At 43.6% G+C, this 21,709-nt stretch overlaps 1 protein-coding gene across 1 annotated transcript in view; it reads right to left on the reverse strand.

Annotated features, from left to right (window-relative positions):
- Positions 1 to 20,753, reverse strand: part of TRPC7 (transient receptor potential cation channel subfamily C member 7) — a 131,013-nt gene extending 110,260 nt beyond the window's left edge. Inside the window, exons 1-2 of the mRNA XM_042956330.1 lie at positions 20,749 to 20,753; positions 19,287 to 20,064 (exon numbers count right to left, since the gene is read on the reverse strand). Coding sequence (XP_042812264.1) covers positions 19,287 to 20,064; positions 20,749 to 20,753 — 783 coding nt within the window. The remainder of the gene's footprint in view (positions 1 to 19,286; positions 20,065 to 20,748) is intronic.
- Positions 20,754 to 21,709: the final 956 nt, after the last annotated feature.

Here is a 21,709-nt window from a genome sequence, read left to right on the forward strand (position 1 = left end):
GAATAAATAAACTAAAAAAAATAAAAATACATATGTCCACACATACATACTGCAGAGTTCTGCTCATAAAATGAAAAGTAAAACCAAGTTAGGCAAATTAGTACTTATAACTTCTCCAATTGGAGGAGCACACCCCATTCTTTTCACTGTGGTGCCTCTTTGCCTTGTGTTCCTAAGCCTGGACTGTGCTCTCTTCGCTTCCTCTAAGATCCCTTCCCACCCTGTCAAGACCAGCTTGAACGTAACCCCAGGATGACTTTTCTGATATCCTTGGAGAGATCTACTATCTCATGCTCGGGCCCCCACTGCATTTTCTTCTTGGAGCCCAGCAGCCCTGACAAAGTGTTCTTTGTATTTTTGACATTTTCATACTTAGCAAATCAACTTTGTTCATTTGTGTATTCCAGCTCAGGGCATGCCACATTATAAGAATTAATAAATGCTGTATAAAATGACCTATACCTATAGTCTGATTTGAGAGTTTTATTTATAGAAGAAACCTGAGGAGCAAGAAAGGGCTAGTGTGTTGCTACCAAGGAATTGACCTAGGAGCAGTGACGGAGGGCATACTGGGCCCTTTAGATGGTCTTGGAGCCAAAGCTGACTGTTGTAGGCTCATTATCTTGTGCACAGACATCTGCAGTGACTTTCTAAAAGTCCCAGAAGACATAGGAAAAAGATGAGTAAGTGATTGCATTTAAATAAGTTCAAATCTAATCAGGAAAATCATATTCTAGTTTTTTTTTTTTTTTTTTTGCTTTAAACTGATTTATCCAATGAATGACTGAATAACTCTCGGAAGTAGGACCTATATCCACTTTGTAAATATGAAAAAAGAAGACCGAGGCTTCAATGCGATTCCATTTATCTGCACAGATGCCACTGTCACCTCTGATGATTCTTAGGTTTTTATCTCCAACCCCAACATGTATTCTAAGGAGCTGATTTACATGTTCAGCTCCCAGGTGTCATCTCCTCTGGTTTTCTCAGACACTTCAAACTGCATGTCCCAAACTGAACATATGGGTTTTCCATGTAACAACCAAAACTGATCTTCTGCTTTCTCTTTCAGGAAGTAGAACCCTATCCACTCGGCCTCCTGAGCTAGAAACCCTGGGAACATCTTTGTCTTTGCCAATCCGTTACCAAGATCTATGGATTATGATACAGAGTATCTCTTATGTCTGACACCCATATTCATCATGATCTTCATTCAAGTCCTTGTAATTTAGTGTCTGGACTTTTGACTAGCTTCCTGATTAGTCTGTTTACCAATAGTTCTTTCTTCTACCCAAACGCCAGCCCATCATCCCCTTGGCCGAAAAGCTGCAGGATAAAGTCCCAGCATCTTTATTATCCTACTTCAATATACTTCACTAACATTAGCCCCATTTTAGAAGCCTGCTCTCCCCTAGTGACACCTTTCCACCAAGTAGTACACTAAGCCTTCCATGTTCCTGTACACACTCGTTCCTCTGCCTTTATGCTTCTCTTTCTCTCCTCCATTTACCAAACTCCTACTCACCCTCCAAGAACCACTTCAAAATACCACCTCTTCTGGGAAGCCTTGTCTCGCAGTCCATTTGTTGCACTCTGTGTTGTGTGTGTGTTCTCACAGCATTTTGCTCCCGTTCTACTACCTTGTGATTATCCTTTAACTACTCCTGTCTCTCCTGTTGTTTTGAGGACAGAGTCTGGGTCTCATCCACACTTTTAGTCCTACTTCTTAGTACGGTGTCTGGCATGCAGAAGGAAGACCCCCCCCTTTGTGGATAAATCATTCAGCCACTCTCAGTTGTTTACTCATCTGTAAAATGGGAACACCAATCTCTTGTTAAATCTCCACTTCGTTGTTGTTTATGAAAATGCTCGGTAGAAATGAGAAACAGAAAGGGCTAGAGAACAGAAGGGGACTTATTAAGGGGTTTTAAGCACCTGGCTTTGTAAATGGGGAAGATGGGCTGCTAAACAGTGAAATGACTGAGCCTGAGCTGTTTATATAAACAGCAGTTTATAGCCCTAGGTCTCCTCACTCAATGCCCTTCCCTTCTACCTTTCTGTTCTGGAGCCTTACTGGTCAAGGCCCCATCCTAGCATCACCCTGAAGGAGCTTCTTTTATGATGCCATATTGCCTGTTGATATTTGCCATGTTCTGGGGAGAATGTTACCACAAGGCTCCAAGGTGTTTGGTTCCCTTGAGTAATATCCAAAACTATGACCGTCATGAGAACATACCTCAAATATTTGCTTTAGGTGAAGAAAAGACCCAACTCTATGTTTGAAATCTGGTTTCCAAATTTGTAACCTTAGAGGAGATTATCACTTAGGGAAATAAACTCTTGCTCCTAATTTTGTCAGCCAAATTAAAACATTTTTCTTCTTCCTCCACATTTCCTGGAGGTCATCTCCGTGTTTGTGTTAAAATATCCATTTTAAGCACATAAAACATCAAGTTTCTGATGTGTTATGGAGGGTTTGGGGTGAATCCTTTGGAGTATAAACTTTTAGAAAAATTAATCATCACCAGAGAAGAGAAATTGTCATCAGATAGATCCTTGGGCTACTGTTTTCACAGACTATGTAGGAGAAGCTGGAGGGAGCTGTCAACTCAACAGGCAAAGCCCTGGTCTTCCTCATGCAAAAGGCCAGTTGCTTCATGTTTCTGTTGCCAAGAATGCAAGCATGAGCGCTGAACCCCCAATTTCAAGCAGCTGTATTATTAGCAAATGTGGAGTGTGTTGTATTTCCAGTATATGTATGTGTGCGTGTGTGTATGTGTGTGTATGTGAGAAAGAGAGAGAGAGGGAAGCAGTGCTTAACATTTCACTATGGCCCTTATTAATTTTCAAAGCATTTATCCATCAGTAATTAGCAAGCCTTCTCTGGAGCCCAGAAAACCAGGGCATTAGTATTAATTTCACACTGAAGGTAGGAGAGACAAAGTGATCATAATAATATGAAAGATAGTTTTGCCAGCAAGCATTTGGGGAGCCCTTTTCTGTGTGAGAATTGATAGTATTTAGAAAGTTTCTAGCTTCAGTCATCCTCACATTACTGTAATTTTAGGACCAGGTATACAACTTTAGTTTTCTTAGTTTTCCTGGGTCTTCTGCCGTACTGCTTCTCCTGTGACCAGAGCCAGTACTTACCAGCTCCTCCAGTCCCCTCGGGGTCAGCAAAAGAGTGCAGGTGGTGCCATACCACCCGATCTGTCTCATTGACAACTGATGGAAAAGTGTGTTTGCTCAGGCAATACATGTCTTGGAAGGAAGCCTGTGCTAGGATTTATTTATTGCAGAATCTACTATCCCTGCACCATGTTGGAGTACATAACACTTACAGTAGGTACTGATCACATAATTTATAAATGGGAAAGGAGGAGAGATACTTAGTTTATCAATGCCCAATGAAATTTCTGAATGATAGAGACTTTTTTTCCATTTTGTAATCAAATGCAGTTCTGCCAGTTTTCTTGATTGGTATTAGGTGGAAGTCTGCCTTGGACCAGAAGCCACAGTGGCATTTGCCAGCTTCTTATAATTCATGGACTTGACGGGCAGCAGAATGTGCTACCTCAAAATAGGCAACTTTGGCTTAAAGATTATTTTGAGCTGAAGACAATGAAGAAGCAGATACAAGAAAAGCCCTCTGCCCTCCCCCTATTTGACTAGAAGCAGGACATAAATTTGTAAAGGGCTTCCCCTTTCCTCTCTGTAGCAAGAAGGACAGAAGATAATCATAGGAGACAATTCTAGACCCCCATTAGCCCAGAGACAGCGAAACTAGCCCTCATCTACCATTAGTCTCTCCATTAGTCTTCCTGAGATTTAATGCCCCAGAAGCTCAAAGTCCTTTTCCTTTGCCTTGTCACGTCTCTAAAAATGTATTCTTCTTTTGTGGAGGTGCCATCTAAGCCCAGCTCCTACTTACCCCCCTGAGTTACTCATCTCTGACTTCTCTCATCTGTTTTTGGGGTGCACCTGTCAATAAATTCCTATTTGTTTTTCTCTTGTCAATCTGACTTTTGTCTGTGTCATTTACAGGACTCCAGGGGGGCAGTATCCAAGGGTAGAAGCAGCTTAATGGAAAAAGAAAAGAACCATGACTTTTTACCAGTGTACAACCTAAAAACAAAACACTAAAATCATCCATATCCTGAAAAAAAAAAAGCAGCCTTTTAAGAAAATTTAAAATGAGCTGACTGTAACTTCTGGCTGTGTCTTTTTAAAACATTATGGCTTAGGGGTGCCTGGGTGGTTCAGTTGGTTGAGTGTCCCACTTTGGCTCAGGTAACGATCTCCTGGCTCAGGTCACGATCTCACGGTTTGTGAGTTTGAGCCCTGCATCGGGCTCACTGTTGTCAGTGCAGAGCCCGCTTCAGGTCCTCCGTCCCCTTCCCTCTCTGACCTTCTCCTGCTTGCGCTCTTTCTTTCTCAAAAATAAATGAACATTGAAACAAAAGAAACTTATGGTGTAAATCTGTGTATCTGGGGTTTGACGAGCAAAGGGGTAGTCATGTGGACCGGCAGCCACCTTCTTGCTGCTTCATTTGACATTAAGTTTCTCTGGTTGATATTTGCAGATAGGTGTCTTGGAGTCTGCCAAATGGAATCAAATCTTGGTGACTGACTGGAATGAGGTGAGGGATGTTGCCGTCAGGAAGGTGAGAGCATTTCTTCCTTACACCAAAATGAATTCCAGACGGAGTGAATAGTGGAATACACAAAAGTGAAACTGTAGCAACACTGGAGAAAACACGGGTGCATTTTCCTGATGATCTGTGAGTAAGGAGACCTTTGGGAGCATGACGTGAAACTGAGAAATCCCAACCAAAAGAATGACAGAGAGGAGCCTATAGAATTTGAACAACATTGCCGTTCAGAAAGAATACCCTCAGAGATCTGAAAAGACAACCAGCTGAAAAAATTTGCAACATGCAGCCTAGAGAAAGGTCTGATTTCTTTCTTTCTTTTTTTTTTTTAATTTTTAATGTTTATTTTTGAGAGAGACAGAGAGCAATGCGGGGAGGGGCAGAGAGAAAGAGGGAGACACAGAATCCGAAGCAGGCTTCAGGCTCTAAGCTGTCAGTACAGAGCCTGACACAGGGCTCGAACCCACAAACTGCCAGATCGTGATGTGAGCTGAAGTTGGGCACTCAACTGACTGAGCCATCCAGGTGCCCCTGATTTCTTTTTCATACAAATAATTTTTACAAACTAAAAATTAAATGAGGAATGAACCAAGAAACCAACAATGAACAGGAACCAACAATTCATGGTAAAAGAAACACAGATGAACAATAAAGAAAATGTTTAATTTTAGTCAAAAAATTCAAAGTAAAAGAGCATTGAGTGGCCATTTCTTATCTGTAAAACCCACAGGAAGTGTGATAATGCTCACTGTGGGCAAGAGAAGTACAAAAGATACTCTCATAGCCCATCAGTGACATGTATAATTTGGGACCGCCCTTTGGGAGAGCAGTCGTCGGTCTGAAGCATGATTTTAAATGTCTGTGTTCTTGAACCCGGCAATTCCATGTGAAGGAGTTTAGCTTGCGGTTATGCACACAGAAGTACACAAAGCTGCAAGGATGCTCATTGCAGCATTGTGTACTGAAATAAAAGCTGGAAATAACCTAAAGGACCACCCAGAAGGGAATGTTAGAGAAATTAGTGTGTCTATTTCTTAGAGCACTTCTATTATAGCTCTTGGGGAGGCAGGGGTAGACTTGTAGATGCCAATATGGAGCGACATGTCTGCAGATTTTATTATTAAGTGAAAAAAAGCAAGCCGGGAACTGAATGTGGAGAATGCCACAATACATTTAAGGCAAAACTAAAATGAATACATATATATTTACACCTCCATATGAATACATGCCTGTGTACGAATAAAATGTTTATGCCCAGATATAAAAGGCATTTTTCATAAGGCTGACTCTGGGAGTCGAGATTGGGGTGAGGGAGAGTGTTAAGGAAGGGGGGGCTCACTTCTCCTTGTATACTGTTGGGTGCTATCTGAATTACTATTATTATTTTTTACATCATACATTCCTTTGATAAAAACTTGAGAAGAAGATGTCGGTGATTTCTTCATTTGTCCCTTATTCCTGTATACCTCTCACCATATAGGGAACCTCAAGGGGAAAACAAATTCTGGACTGCTCCAGGCTGAGCTGTTGCATCTGACAAGGAACTTTTCAACCAATTTTGGATGCAGCGGCAGCAGCAGCAAGGCAGGACCAGCACACGTTATTCTCATGGTTCAGTGCTGGTCCTCACTGTGGCTTAATTTAGCGGAAACACATTAAGCCTATCTGGGTCATGTTGCCTAAGCCGTTTGGAAAACCAATCTGTGATCTTTGTCCTCTTAGTATTGATTTTTAATTCCAGCTCTTGTTGATCATTAGAAAATACAGACAGTGGCCTTCTCCTTTCTTCCTAATAACCCTTCAGGTCACTCATTCACATTTTCTAGGCTTCTCCCATCTCTGTTCTACCGCTTAATCCTTTAACCCTAATGTGCAATTTCCAGGGGTCTCTTAAGCGTCTTTTTCATAGAACCTCAACAAAAATGGTGAAAACTCCACTGGCAGCTGACTGTGAGGCTGCCCCGGTCCTGCCTGGCCCACCCACTGGCTGGGCTGGGCTGGTTAGTGGATGGATGTGAACTCACAAACCTTCTCACCAAGCCAGTCCTGCAGAGCCATCTGGAGTATCAAGGATTTCAGGATTTGTCTTCTGATTCTGCTCAGGGCTGCCAGCTGGTGGGTGTTTACAAGAAGGAGCCTCTCACAAAACGAGGGTGCCCCATTCTCCCTCATGAATGGACTGTCACCAGCCCCTGGGAGCAGTGGGGTCTGTTTTAGAGAGAATGACTGAAGGTGACACTGTGGAAACTGAGTCTTGGTGCAGACATTACCAGGTAGCCAGTGAAGGAGAGCAGAATGTGCCACCCCAAAAATGACTTGTAGAAGTTCAGGACATGCCACCCCAAAATACGCCCTTTTGGTATATTGATTATTTTGAGCTGTAGGTTCTTGAAAAACAGCAAATGAGGGGGAGGGTCTCTGCAAGTGCCCCCTTATCTGCCTGAAATAGGTCCTCCAAAAGGAACTCAATTGTTAAGAATCCCCTCCATGGGAGCCTCGTCAACCAGGGAAGGTGGAGTCATCATAGGAAAAGAGGCCCCTGACACCCAGACAGACTCAGTCACAAATTCTCACACCTCCCATCTCTTCTGAGGGCCCATTCATCTTACCTAAAAATCATTTACCCTCTTCTGAGAGGTGCACATCCCCCTCCCCTTTCCCGATCAAGACTGTATTTAATTCTGAATTCTAAGCCACCTCAGAGAGTTACTCATTTTTCCCTGGGTGTTTCCCTTGTATACATCAGATATACTTGCTGCTGAACTTCCATTTTCTTCTTGTTAATCTTTCTTTTCCTACAAGGGTCTCAACTGTGAACTCAGAAGGGTGGAGGGAAAATTATTTTCCTCCTCTACACAGGTCTGTCTGTCTCCTTGGCCAGGACTGGATATCCTTCATCATGTGGCCTTTCCTCAGTCCGGGAGGCCCACCCTTCCCTTATACTGGACCACAGAAGTTGTTCCGTGGTGGGGACTCAGTGAATTAATTGTCAGAGATTGACTTTTATTGATCAGAATGTCATGAAGATTATTTTAAGTGAAAAAAATCTGAACAGACCAGCAGCTAGACTTCTTTTACTTTAAAAAAAAAAAAAACAAAAAACAAAACTTCGTAGCAGCACGTTCCCAAAATGTAACTGCCACAAATCCTGTGGGTCAGGGTGGGGGGAGGGTAACAGCTAAAAAGGAGACTGTCTGCTTGCACCCAGTTGAGAACATCACAAACACTCATGCTTTCCATTTTTTCCCCTCAAAAGCTCATGTGTATCCTAAACGTCCTCTTTTTCCTTAGAAACTCTTTCCCCTCACTTTTTTTTTCTGCTAAGGTGGTATATAAACCCCCATCTTAACTGTTCAAGGAGCCATTTCTTTTCTGCACTTCTATATATCTATGAATAAACTCTGTCTTTTCTTTTAATCTGCCTTTTCTTAGTTAATTTACAGGCTCCACGCAGTACAACCTAAGGAGAAGTTTTACTCCCAACACAGGACACCAAAATTTTCCAGGAACTGTTATTTATCAAGTGTTGACATTACGTGGGGGGCGAGGCCAAAGTTACAATATTCCGTAAGAAAGCCAGGATTCCAAATTGTTTATGGCAAGACTTTGTCACCATCGCACAAAACAAATCTATGCACAGAAAACAAAAAAAGAGGATCTCCATATGTGGTAATAGGTCATAAAGCAAAGTCTTAGTAATGAAACTGTGGAGGAGTGGGTAGAGGAAGAGTTAGACAGGATGCTGGGATGGAACAGAAGGTCCAGAATATCTTTGTGACCTTGCGTGGGGAAGAGTTTTTTTACTCAGAGTAAATACACAAATTATTTCAAAAATAAGGGTTTCTCTTCAAAACAGGGTGCCATAGACAGATTTAATAGACGAGTGATAGACAGGGAGGAGATATTTGCAGTGTCTGAAATAGACACTGGGCTAGTATTTAGAACAGATGAGGAACTCTGGAAAGAAGATTTAAAAATACTCCAAACAGAAATCCTGTTAAAAAGCGGATGAGGGAATGAGAGGGAGAGGCAGTTCACCGAGAGGAGAAATGCACATGGCTCATCAATTATGTGAAGAAAGGTTCAACCTCATTAACTACTGGAGAAATGCAAATTACAATAACTGCATTTCTCACACCGGCAAACGTGAGAAAGCGGGATAATACCTAGAGCTGGCAGCACGTGGCAGGCCACAGCCCCCAAGGGCAGGCCTTCTGGGGAGCAGTCGGCTGTGCTGAGTGGCGTTAACCCTGGGTATTCCTTCCTGGGTGTGTCATAGGAACACTTAAATAGGACCGCATGCAGTCATGGGGGTGTGTTTTGCAGCATCATTTGTGGTGACAGAGCGGTTTAGGTGTCCATCACTGTGACAATGAGGAAGTGGAAGGCTGCAGATAGTCAGCGGACAGAGGCAGGGCGCTAGCTTGACACGGATAGGCCATAAAAACCATAGTGTTGAGGGAAACAGAAGACGGGTCATAATTTTGTACTGTAATCCCTTTTATGTAACTAATAATCACTCAACAATATATTTTTCCATACCCCCACTGGAGTGTAAGCTCCAGGAGGGCAGAGAAATTAGGGTTTCGATGGTCTCTAAGTGTTCCCAATCTCTAGGACTCTGCACATGGTAGGTGCAAAAGAGATAGTTCTTGAGTGAACAACACATAAATACGTATGTATGTTCATAATTAATATAAATACATTCAAGTGGGTGATTTTGGGGAGTGGGGGAGAATGGGAATGAGGATAAAGTGTATGTGAGAAACAAAAAATGATGATAATGTTTTATCATCTGACTCATAGTTCTATTCACATTTCTTTTTTTTGGTGCCTGGGTGTCGGGGGAGCACTAGGAGAAAACATAGCAAAATATGAATTATTCTTAGATGGTGGGAATTAACACTGACCTTTTTGTTCCCACTGCTTTTCTAGATTTTCTAAAAATCTGTAATCAATGTATTTTATGTTCATCATTCCCAAACCCAACACTTGAAAATGTCTTTGAGAGGGGCAGTGCCCCAATACCAAGGTTCCCCCATTGCTTCTGCCAGCAACCTCCCACTTCCCTCCAATACAATGCATACACACTTTTACAGAATTCTAGTATCTCTGTCTCTGCTTGTACCTTGACCAGTAGAAAGCATTATCAATCTCTCCCTTTTCTTCAAGACTAACCTCCTAGTTTTGGGACTGTGTTTGGCTTCCTAAAATAACTGACCTCTGGCTTTCTATCCTGCCCTGTTATGAGGGTTTGTTTTGGTTCCTTTCTCACTCTCCCCCAGTTTATCCCAACTTGGTAGTCTACCCCACTATATTGGGTTGAATAGCGTCTCCCCCAAATTAACATCCTCCCTGAAACTTCAGAATGGGAGCTTATTTGGAGTTAAGGTGTTGCAGGTGTAATTAGATAAGATGAAGTCCTACCGGAGTACAGTGGGCCCTTAATCCCAAATGACTGGTCCGTATAAGCCTGTTCTCATAAGAACAGGATAAAAGACAGAAACAAACAGAAGATCACTATGTGACAACAGAGCAGAGATTCAAGTGATTTGTCAACAAGACAAGGATCTCCAAGGAAACAAGAAAGAGGCAAGGAAGGATCTTACCCTGGATACTTCAGAGTAAACATGGCCCTGGTAACAACTTGATTTTCGACTTCTGGCCTCTAGCATTGTGAGGGAATCACTTCTGTGTTTTATTTTTATTTTTTATTTTTTTTAACGTTTATTTATTTTTGAGACAGAGAGAGAGCATGAACAGGGGAGGGGCAGAGAGAGAGGGAGACACAGAATCTGAAACAGGTTCCAGGCTCTGAGCTGTCAGCACAGAGCCCGACGAGGGGCTTGAACTCACGGACCGTGAGATCATGACCTGAGCCAAGTTGGACGCTTAACCGACTGAGCCACCCAGGCACCCCATCACTTCTGTGTTTTAAGTGCTCACATTCATGGTACTTTGTCACAGCAGTGCTAAGCCTCATATATCCCCCTATACTCAACTGGGTGTTCATAGGGAGGATTTTCAGTGCCAAGAAAAGCCTTGCCTGCCCCTAGTATCCTCCTTCTCTGGTTTTCTCAGCATCCAAAAACTTGGAGGAAGAAGGGAGAGAGATCTACTTCATACTTTTATTTATGCTAATACTAGTTCCAGTTGAAAAAACTGTAAGATAAGATTTAGCTATTTCCTCTAATGAAATGTTTATGTGGTCATTGCAGCCAACAGAAAAAGATATCTTCAGAATCTGGAAGATGCACTGGAAAGATTAAAATCCAGTAGAATTCTTTTTTTTCTTAAAAAAAATTTTTTTTAATATTTATTTTTGAGACACAGAGAGCATGGGTGGGGAGGGACAGAGAGAGAGGGAGACACAGAATCTGAAGGAGGCTCCAGGCTCTGAGCTAACAGCTCAGGCTGTTAGCTCAGAGCCTGATGCGGGGCTCAAACTCACAGACCGTGAGATCATGACCTGAGCCGAAGTCAGATGCTTAACTAACTGAGCGACCCAGGCGAAAAGAATTCTTTTTCTTCTGGAGATATCACTTCTGAACGCACTTTCCAATACCTCTGCTCTAGCAATGAGCAGTTTGGCCTGGGCCACACCCTTCTCTACCTCCAGATACCTGGATAGAAAATGGGAATCCTTATTGCTCTCCTGCCCTGCTGCTACTCCATGGGGCTTCTGTCTTGGAGGAGAATATGAGGAGCCTGCAATTCTCTGTCTCCTCTCTCTGTGTCTCTGCACTGTGAGAGCTCCCTGCTGGGAAGCACGGAGAGTCCCCAGGGACAGAAGAAGCAGGGTCCCTGCACCTCACGAACAAACAAGCTGTCCTGGACACAGCCAGGAGATGGTCACTTTTTCTGACTGTGCCATTGCTCCAACTGTGCTGAGTCCCCGGCAGATTGAGATGTGTTCGTTCGTTCTTTTTTTTTTTTTTTTAATATTTTTATTTATTTCTGAGAGAGACAGAGCACGAGTGGGGGAGGGGCATAGAGAGAGGGAGACAGAGAATCCAAAGCAGGTTCCAGGCTCTGAGCTGTCCGCACAGAGCCCGATGCGGGGCTTGAACTTGTGAACTGCGAGATCGTGACCTGAGCTGAAGTCAGATGTTTAACTGACTGAACCATCCAGCTGCCCTGAGATGTGTTGGTTCTTTTGCTCTCATGTGCCACTCACCCCCTTTCTGGGAGGCCCCCCTTTCCAACAGCACTTGTCCAACTCCTCCAAGCCTTGTCCCCTCCAGTCCATTTTCTACAGCAGGCACAGTGGGTGTTTCCAAAGTGCACATATGAGTCACTCACTCATTTCCTGAAACCTTTTGGTGGCTCTTCATTTACCCGAAAATGAAGCCCAACTTATTAGGTGGTAAGGCCATGGGTGAGGTGGTGTTCTTCAGTGCCTCTGTCACCTGCCACCTCTCCCTTTTCCTCCCTATGACGTGGAGTGACTTAACAGTTCTCTACATAGGGCCTCTTTCCCCTATCTGTACCGAACTATTTCATGTGCAGTTTTTATGCCTAGCGCCATCTTTCCCATTCCCTGCTGGCCGCGTAGGTCTCCCATAGCCTCAGGTTCCATTTAAACATTGTCTCCTTAGAGAAATCTTTAAACACACATGGTCAGGTGTCCCACTAAGTCAAGTTTTAAAACCTCCCTTTAAAAAAATAAAATAAAACCTCCCTTTTACTGCTTAGCACTCAGCATGATTTGTAAAGCCCCGTTTATCTGTATGATTGTATGAAGAATGCGTATCCCCTCCCCTGGATTATCAGGTCCTGAGAGCAGGAACTGTGTTTATCTTATTCATCATCATCCCAGCACCCAGCCTAGAGCCTGGTTCATACTACAGGCTTAATAAATGTTTGTTGCAGGAATGCTGGATTTTCAGATAGCTCTGTAACGAGGTCCACCCAGTCGTGATATTCTCTGGGCCTACAGACCATACTTGCATCCTGTCCTCCTGACATGTTTTCCACACTTAATCCATGAAACTGCTACTAGTAAAATACATGCCTGCGTGTTGATGGGGTGTGCAGCATACTTGATTAATGATGTCCTATGATGATTAATTTATATAGCATTATAACTTTTTTTCAAAGAAAAATCCTTCATTTCTATTTGATTTAATTTGTGCTGCTACTCATCGACTAATATTCTCTAGAACTGTCTCCATTTTGTCCATATCTCTGATACTTTACACTGATAGTTGCACTTGCAGAGGAAATGATATTTTCCCCATTTTTTTTTGTGTGTGTGTAGTGATGAATCTTTTCTACGGAGATATTTTTCAAAAAATAATCTCTGTCTGTATTTGGCAGGAGCTCTGCCTACCCATTTCCTTCCTCCCCCTCCCCTGCTGCTCTATCTTTCCTGCCCATGCCATTTCTTTCCACAGCAATATTTTAGCAGCACTTGAGGCTTATGCACTTTCAGTGGTCTGCATTTTTCCAACTGGAAATATTCTCTTGGCCTGTTTTTAACCAGGGAGTTCACAGGTAGTACTTTTTCTCATTCCAGAAAGATCTTCAGGGGTTGGGGGAAGGAAGCTTAGCAGAGATCAGGAAGACCCTCTGAATAGATGAGGTGCTGAAACTTAAGTTACGTTTATTGGGAGCAAAGTTGTGCGGGGAATCCAGTGGGCTCATCTCCACTGAGCTCTGGGTGGTAGGAATTATGTATGTATTCTGGGTCGGTTGGGTTCCCTGCAGAGTTTTATATTGTTCATCTAATTTAATCCTCATCGGCACCCTGGGAGGTTACTGTCATTAATTCACTCACCACTCATTTATTTATTTACAGAGATTAGAGTAAGAGCCAGTGTGTGGGTGGGGGAAAACAGGCATTCCATTTCAGACATGTTACAGCTCTAATACCCCAGTTTTCAAAGTAAGAAAAGGAATTTGTAATACATGCCTAAGATTGCACAGTTACCAGGAGATGGCACTGGGATTAGAAGCTGGGTCAGTCTGATTAGAGAGCCAAGTTCTTGGGTCTCCATTCCACAGGCTTGAGGAAATGAAGCATGGCTGCACTGGGTGCTCAGCAGAGCCTGTTCCCTGCTCTTGTCCTCATCAAGCAAAGTGGCCTCCTTATCCCGCCTGAATTCTTGTCACCCAACGTACACTATCCCTATATTTTAGAGGCTGATACTCTTGGCATAAACCCTAGGAGAGGACAATCACATAACTTCAGGCATTCGCTGTGACCCAATGAAAAATTGTCATGAAAGGATACATTAATTAGCTCACTTCCTATGATGACTCATTAACAAATGCCCTGGTGAAAGTGTTCCTCCAAATGCTTAGGTAGGAAAACAGAAAAAGAGCTAATGTGGGCAGAAGTCATGTCTGTCCCTTCTCCTGAGATCAGCCAGTCCCCTGGATCTTGCTCTCAGACATGGAAGCTGATGATTCTGGCCCCAGTGTGGACCTGTGGACTGGCATGTATGCCCTATTCTCACCATACCTGCATATGCTCAGGTGGGGGGGGGGTCCCATGACAGTTCATCATGTGACATTTGTGATTCTTTTCTTCTTACATTCTCTATCACCAGATGCTCAAGCAGAGGGCTTGGGTGACACAGTCTGATCCCTGAGGGTACTGGGGATTTATATATAAGTGAGTGCTTTAAGGAGTTTTCTGCCAGATTCTCTTTAAAAAAACAAAAAACAAAAAACAAAAAACCAACAACTTGCTTTTAAGACGTGCAGCCTTGACAGCTTAAAAAATATTTTCCTGAAGGAAAAGGAAACAATTTTCAAGCCATTTCCTTCATGTTAAATAGGCATTTGTTTATACTACCAGCCTGGCTTTCAAACTTCAAGGAAATCTATTTTCCCAGAGTGCTGGCCTATAAAATTTAAAACTCCTAAAAATATTCAAAGCATGATAAACAGGTGCAAAATGCAGATTCCACTGGATGCTGGGGCAACCCACGTATTCAACTTTTCAGTACTGCCTCAGGCCCTGGGTGGGCCTTCACTCAAGCTTTCTGGCTTCTTGGCTCCCTGGCTCCATATGGCCTGAATTCATATGTGCTTTGAGCTCTCCCTACCACAATAAAAAGACACTCCTCCTCCTCTCCCCTCCTCTTTTCTCTTCCATTTTGATAAGTTTGCAAGCAGATTACAAACTGTCATCTCAACACCTTTACCTTACACAATGGGACCTCACTAGAGATCATAGCAGGTGGCAAATTGGTCGGATTTATCATTATTTGCATTTTTAATTTGTGGTATTTTAGGCCCAGAGAGTTTTTTTTTATGGGTCTTAAAATGGCAACACAAACATTGATACATAATTCATCATCTACTTTTCATAATACCTGTGGTTAACAACCCATTGACATCAACACTTGAAGCAAGATGAAGCTACAAGTTTTAGCTGTCTTGCCCCCGCTACTTTTCTCATCTCTGGTCTATAAGAATAAATTGCTGATGGAAGCACAATCAGCAGCCTCCATACTGATGTGTCAACATTAAAAGCCTGCTTAGTTGTAGCTTTGTTATTATTCAGAATGACCAAGTCTTAAGTAACAAAGGTAAAGTGTTTGGGCCTCCACAGTCCCTTGACTTGGGAACATGGGGTACTTTTAAATTTAAGCAAAAGGTCAAAGAGCAGGAGGGATACCCCAATCCTCACCCTGTTTTCTCTTTCCTTCCAAATCCCTAAATCTCTTTTCACAGTTTTCCCCACCCCTTCCTGCTCCCACTGGGCACTGCTGTTGGCATAACTCTGGGATGGAAGAGAGATTAGCACCTCTAATCCTTTTGAAACATCAGCTTTATAGATAAGCCATATGCATATACAGGATGCCCTGGAATTTGGGAAGATACCAGTGAAATAAAGAGGATCTTCAGCAGATTTACCAGAAGGATGATCACTGAATATAGCCAAACAGACTAATTCGAGAGAAATGTGAAGACCTTGTTGTGTTCTTGGTGGCAGAGACTGTAACTCAATGGGGATAGAGAAATTCCTAATTTTTTCCATGCTATTCCAGGTGCCTCTACATAGAGCCTGTTCCATCAGGATAAAACATCGCACGCCAGTCTTCCCATGCCAGTCTTCCCTTTCCTTGTCTCCTACTATATAGATAAACCAGTTAATCAGAATGTCATTGGTGCCCTCCAGGAGTTTAGTGGTTCCTGGCACCATATAATGCAGCGTATGATTGGTCTTATGTTGTTTAATGTGTGTTGGTTTGATCCGCTTACCCACCCTGTACCCTTCTGTAGAGCTTTCCCATTTACTGTGTCTATCAAATTGCTCTATTAGATTCATACATGTAGGAAGAATTTAAATCACAGATAAAAGTAATCACATGCTTCATCAGTTGAAATGATTATCCTTTGAGGATTTCCTTCATTCCCTTCATCAAGTATTTCTGGAACGCTTACGAGATTACTGAGCACCATACACGGCATTAGGAAGGTCTCATTGAATTTTCGCATCTTTTTAGACCCCAGAAGATTAGAGATGCATGAGAAAAATCTTTGAGGAGATATGTAATTTCCACAACAAAAATAATGGTTTGCTAGCAGGCATCTGACTCTAGCCACAATTTACTGGAGACCTTGACATTGGCTGTACTTCTTGCTAATGACTAGACTCTATTCTGGTGATAAATTACAATGACTTCAAAAATAATAGACTGGGCAACTGATTGAGGTTTCCATGCATGAGTCTGGTCAGGAGGAGCCATTCCCAGAGTGAGTGTCTTAGAGGATCTGGAGGATGACATATGACACCTCCTGTCGGAACCCGGTATCTTTTTGTACAGCTGATGATACTGGGTCATCAGCATAACACGTGGCTACAGTCAGCTGTGTGTCATCCCTTTAAAGTAGGACAGACTCCTAAAGAGTGTATTTTAGAACCACACTTGCTCTTTATTCTTTTATTACAAATTGACTTGTCTTTTGCTAAGCTGCTCTCTTCTCTGAGAAGATTTATAATGTCAGGAATGCACATACAAGGATAGTTGAATAAGTAATAAAGTTCTAAAGGAACGCTTATGTTAATTTATAATGCGCCATTTGTCGACAATGTGAAAGACATTATTTCAAACAAAGGTAACTAGAGGGATGTTAATAGCCAGCAAATATATTTATGCTAACTCTTATTCTGAGTAAGTCACTGCATTGTGGAATGGATTTGTCATCATGTTAGTAGTGTTCTTAATTGTCTCTAATTTTCCTAATTTACTTTTTAAATCAAAATATCATGCTTTCCACAAACTTCCACTTTTAGATATTATATATACTAAAATATGCTAGACTTTTAGTCTTTGTAAAGGAAACAAATGGCTCAGATGGAATTCCAAATGTTAGTCTAGCATCGTCTTATTTAGTAAGGCTGGCATGTTCCCAAATTCCAGATAAGTAGAGGATTGTGCAATTAGCCACATAACCTGATCCAAAATTTTTTTCCTTGAATTGTTTTTTTTTCTTGGCCAGAAATATCTAAATTAATTGGGTTGGCCATTTCTTTTACAAGGCCTGTGAAGATTCGCTCTAGCTGAGGGAATAAGCAAAATCCCACCAAGCTTCCTTGGGATATCATTGGTCTTATTACTGGTGGGTGGAGTTTATGGTACAGAAACAAGGAAAGAACAGGCAAGACCTACATTCTTGGAAGCTTCTTTGGGTAATTTCTCCATCTCCGTCCACCAATTTTTTTAGCTGAGGCTGTGGACAATGCAGGAATTGGGAAGTTGCTCTGCTTCAGTAGATCAGTCCAAGATAGGGGGAACAGATGGGGTAAAATTAATTATAGGATTCTTCATCTATTCAGTCTGCGGTACCCTGCAGCTTTTTGTGAGCCTGGCTCTTCAGTCTGTGGCTGTGGGTGATCTATTCCTTCAGAGAGGCCTCTGTAGTCTCACGCATACACAACTAAATTGTCCCTATCTTTAGTCCCAGGGCCTCACACTCTAGGTCCTCTAATTCATCTACCAGTGAACTAAATTTCCAGAACTTAGCTTCATCATTTTAGCCCCCTAATGACAAGTTTCAATGGCTCTCCCATGTCCTACAGGATAGCATCTGACACACAGAACCCTCTGAGATCTGCCCCCAGCTCATCTCTGCAGCACGCCTCCTGTGTGCCCCTCTAGGAAGTCTTTATTCTGGTCACATGCAGCTTCTCAGAAGCCCCCTGACTGTTCTGGGCCATTCTGGATATCACCTTCACTTGCCTCCTCCAAATTCCCACCTCTCTCTTCCCACTGATCTAATTCCTCCTGCTCTGCAAGGCCCAGCCCCATTCTGTTGCCTCCTTTGAGATCTCCCTGAACACTGTGTGGTCCATGGGGCTTCCCTTGCTGTGAATTGGTACCCATCCTCGGCCACCTATTTGTGTCCCTCCAGGGACAGCTCTTACAGCGACACCTTATTTGGACAATGCACTTTTCTCCTGCAGGTTAACCTCTTTTCCCAGCTCCATGGTCAGCCATGCATGTGACACCTTTTTGTATGTTCCATGGCATCATAGGCTCTGATAAGATGGCTCAGGATGAGAAATTATGAACCTAGTTGTAGCTCCTACCCTTCCAGGCATACCTTCTACAGCCAAGAATTTCTTCATCATTCAGAGACAAATGAACCCCGAGAATCCCAATGCATGAACATTTCCCAGAAAGGCTAAGAGCTAGCTCTGGAATGCCTAGATTAGAACAGCGGTTTTGCTACTTCCTGGCTGTATGATATCTCTCTACCTGTGTGCCCTCACATAAAATGGGGATTATAATGGTATCCAAATTAATGGTTGTTGAGGGGACTAAACAGCATCATATAGGTAAGGCAGTTAATGCTTGGCACACAATAAGTGCCCACGAAATAGTCTAAGTATTATTAAATAGTGTCAAAAGATTTAGGTCCCAGTCTTCTCTTTAACAGAGAGTGTCAGTTGACCCTTACCGCACAGGATGCCTCCACCACTCAACAGTGGACTTTGGAGATGGGTCTCCCCTGGGCTAGCCTGGTAGTCTAGGTGTTCTCAGGAGGTGGGGGGGGGGGTGCATCGATAGAGTTTTGCCCTGGGCCTGTCTACTGAGGTGGCAAGTCCAATATTACAGAGATGGTTTTATTTTCATTTCCATGCACCTTTTCCTGAGCCCCTTGACAGAACAATAGTAATAGCTTGCTACAGTGAGAAAGGCTGCAGGCAAGCCTTTCTAGCACTGGCTGTGAGACCGAACATAGATCAATGCAGTCCAGGATGGACAAGACAAAACCTTTCAGGTGACACAATCAAGAAGTCCAAGACCTGGACTAGGAAACATGCAAGGTGTCCTAGACACTCCAGAGCTCCCTGGGGGCAGAGCTGAATGAGGCATTTACAGGACGACCGCAGTATCCTCCTGCCTGTGTGCTGCTTGTCTTGTATAGATTTGGGCTTACGTCAACCGCTATTTTACATTTATATGGTTTCAAATATCCCACCTAAGGGGCTGCTTTTCCTTCAGGCCTGCATCTGACCAGGTCGAGGAAGTCCCCTTCTACCCCAGGCGCCAGCGAGACCCCAGGGCCCTCACCCTGCGTGAGACCGGAAGACAACTCATTTGACTACTGGACACACCTGGAAGAGCCCTCTGGGCAATCTGTCTGTAGAGTGGTGAGTGGGAGAGTTACCTTGAATTCAGTCTCAATGTTGGCTAGCCTGGCCAGTTCGTTGCTCAGCTCCAGCGCGGTGAGCACGGGGTCTTCGCTGGACAGAGACAGGTAAGCAGCGCTCGCCAGCCCCTTGTAGGCGTTCATGCGGGAGCGCGAGTGGCTGAAGGAGTCCTTCCGCTGCTTCTCGGTGCACTCGTTGCACTTGCAGAAGTAGTCGTGCGGCCGCTCGATGCGGGCGCCCTTGAGCAGGAGGATGTGCACGATCTCATACTCCTGGCAGTGCGCCGCTAGGATGATGGGCGTGATGTCGTGCGAGAAGCGCGTGCCGTCCTCGTCATAGGCGTAGAAGTCGTCGTCGCGCAGCTCCTGCTCCAGGGGGCTGAGCGTCAGGCGCTGGCCCTGCGCGAAGGCCGGGTGGTTGAGGATGGCCTCCACGATGCGCACGTAGCCCTTGCTGATGGCGAGCAGCAGCGCGTCCCCCACCCGCGCCAGGTTCTCCTTCTTGAGCAGCAGCTCCGTGACCTCCAGGTGCTCGTTGCCCACGGCCAGCTGCAGCGCGTTTTGCCCCATGTAGTCCACGCAGTTGAAGTTGAGGGTCTTGGACTCCTCCAGCATTTTCCTGACCACGGGGATGTTGCCATACTCGGCTGAGTCCAGGAAGCGCTCCTCCTCGGGCGTCAGGCTGGTGCCCTTCTCGTTGAACATGTAGGCGGGACCCCGGATGGCCTGGCGGCGGCCCTTCTCCCTCAGTGTTGTGTGCCGGCGCTGCATGTTTTTGAAGGTGCTGCTCCCCAGCCTGTGGGGGAACAAGGCAGAAATGCTTGGTTACTCTCCCAGGGGCCTGCGGGGTCCCCAGGGGCAGAACAAACAAAAATTGTTGAGATAAAAAAGAATCTCATGATCGGGATCTTACGACAAATCATTTTCCTCCTACTGAGATTAAGACAGATTGGCTAACCTAACTATTCCTATTCATAGAAAGGAATATTGATGTAGTCATCTAGCGTCTGTGACCCTTGGATGGAGGAATGACGGCAAACTGAAATGTGGGTTTAGGTTGGTGTGTAATGAGAGCTAGAGGGGGAGGGTGTGGGGTAGTGATGTGGTTGAAACAGGCCAAAGACTGTGGATTTTATTTCCATTTGTGCAAAGTTTAGTACCGCACCTAACGTCTCTGGGCTTGAGTATATTGCTTCTCTGTGATTTCACCTGTACAATGTGGGTAGCTTTTTGTGTGCCATAAGGTCCATAGGAGGATTAAATGAGGTAACATGTATTAGAAAATACTCAGTGTTGGTTTTATTCTGTACCCTCCTTCCTGTTGCCTTGCCCAGTTCACCAAGCGGTCTGCTGTAGAGATGGGCGCTTTGGGTACTGCTGCCTTGATTTCAGGTGCATTTCCCCATTGAGCTCCCTCACTGTGACAAAACATGCAAGCATGGCCACACGCCTCTGTTTTTTGCATTCAGTGTATGCCTACGCCATATGGGGTCTGTGTTTTCTTTCTGATACCCGTGCAGCCTAAGCAGATACTAAAGGACAAGATGTGATAGGGAGCAGGCCTAGACTCATTGTCACTTACTGGTGGCTTCTGAAGTGGCTCCCCTGAGGAAATTCAGCTGTAGCTTCTTAAGATCAAACCTGGATTTTTGTATGGATGGAAGAACAGGTCGGCTTAGATGGTGGGTTTATTCCTAATTTGCTCTTTGCTATTGTGGCATAGTGTAGAGGTAAATGCTAATACTACTAGTAATAACAGCTAACATTTATTAAGCACCTATTACATGCTACTAAATATACTAAGAAGTTAATAACCTCACATATATTACTTGTATAATTCTTGCATTTATCCCATGAGGTAGATGCTATTACTGTCCTCATTTCAGGTGATGATGCTGACACAAGTAGGGCTGAGAGACAGGCTTGGAAGTCAGAAGACCTGGAGTAGGAGTCCTGGCTTCACCTTTGGCCAACCTTGTGAGTTTGAGCAAATTACCTGATCTTTAATTTGCCAGGGTTTCAAAAATTGCAGATAGCTATAGGGTAATTTGAGCTTGAGTCAGATATGCCGGCTTCAGCTAGCATTGAGACTTTGAGTGGATCCCTGGCTCAAGATACTTTAACTGTAACGCAGGATTTGCGCCAGATGTTCCCTAACTCTCTATGAATGTGAGTATCTGATTCTCCAATTGGCCCTCTTCTTATTTTCTATTCTTTTTTTTTTCTAGTCTACCCCTCACTCACATTATTCAAGTGATAGTAGAACGGCATACATTTCAATAAGATGGTATCTATTCTAAAGAGTAAGTGCTTGGGGATTTATTTTGAGCCATTTTCCACGTTTCCCTGGGTCTGTTTGTTAGGGGTCATGTTTCCATGCATTAAGAATATTCAGTATTTAAGCCATTTGTAAACAATAAAAGTTCCAGAGGAAGTCCTTT

Source organism: Panthera tigris, chromosome A1 (assembly GCF_018350195.1).
Source record: "Panthera tigris isolate Pti1 chromosome A1, P.tigris_Pti1_mat1.1, whole genome shotgun sequence".
Taxonomy (NCBI): domain Eukaryota; kingdom Metazoa; phylum Chordata; class Mammalia; order Carnivora; family Felidae; genus Panthera; species Panthera tigris.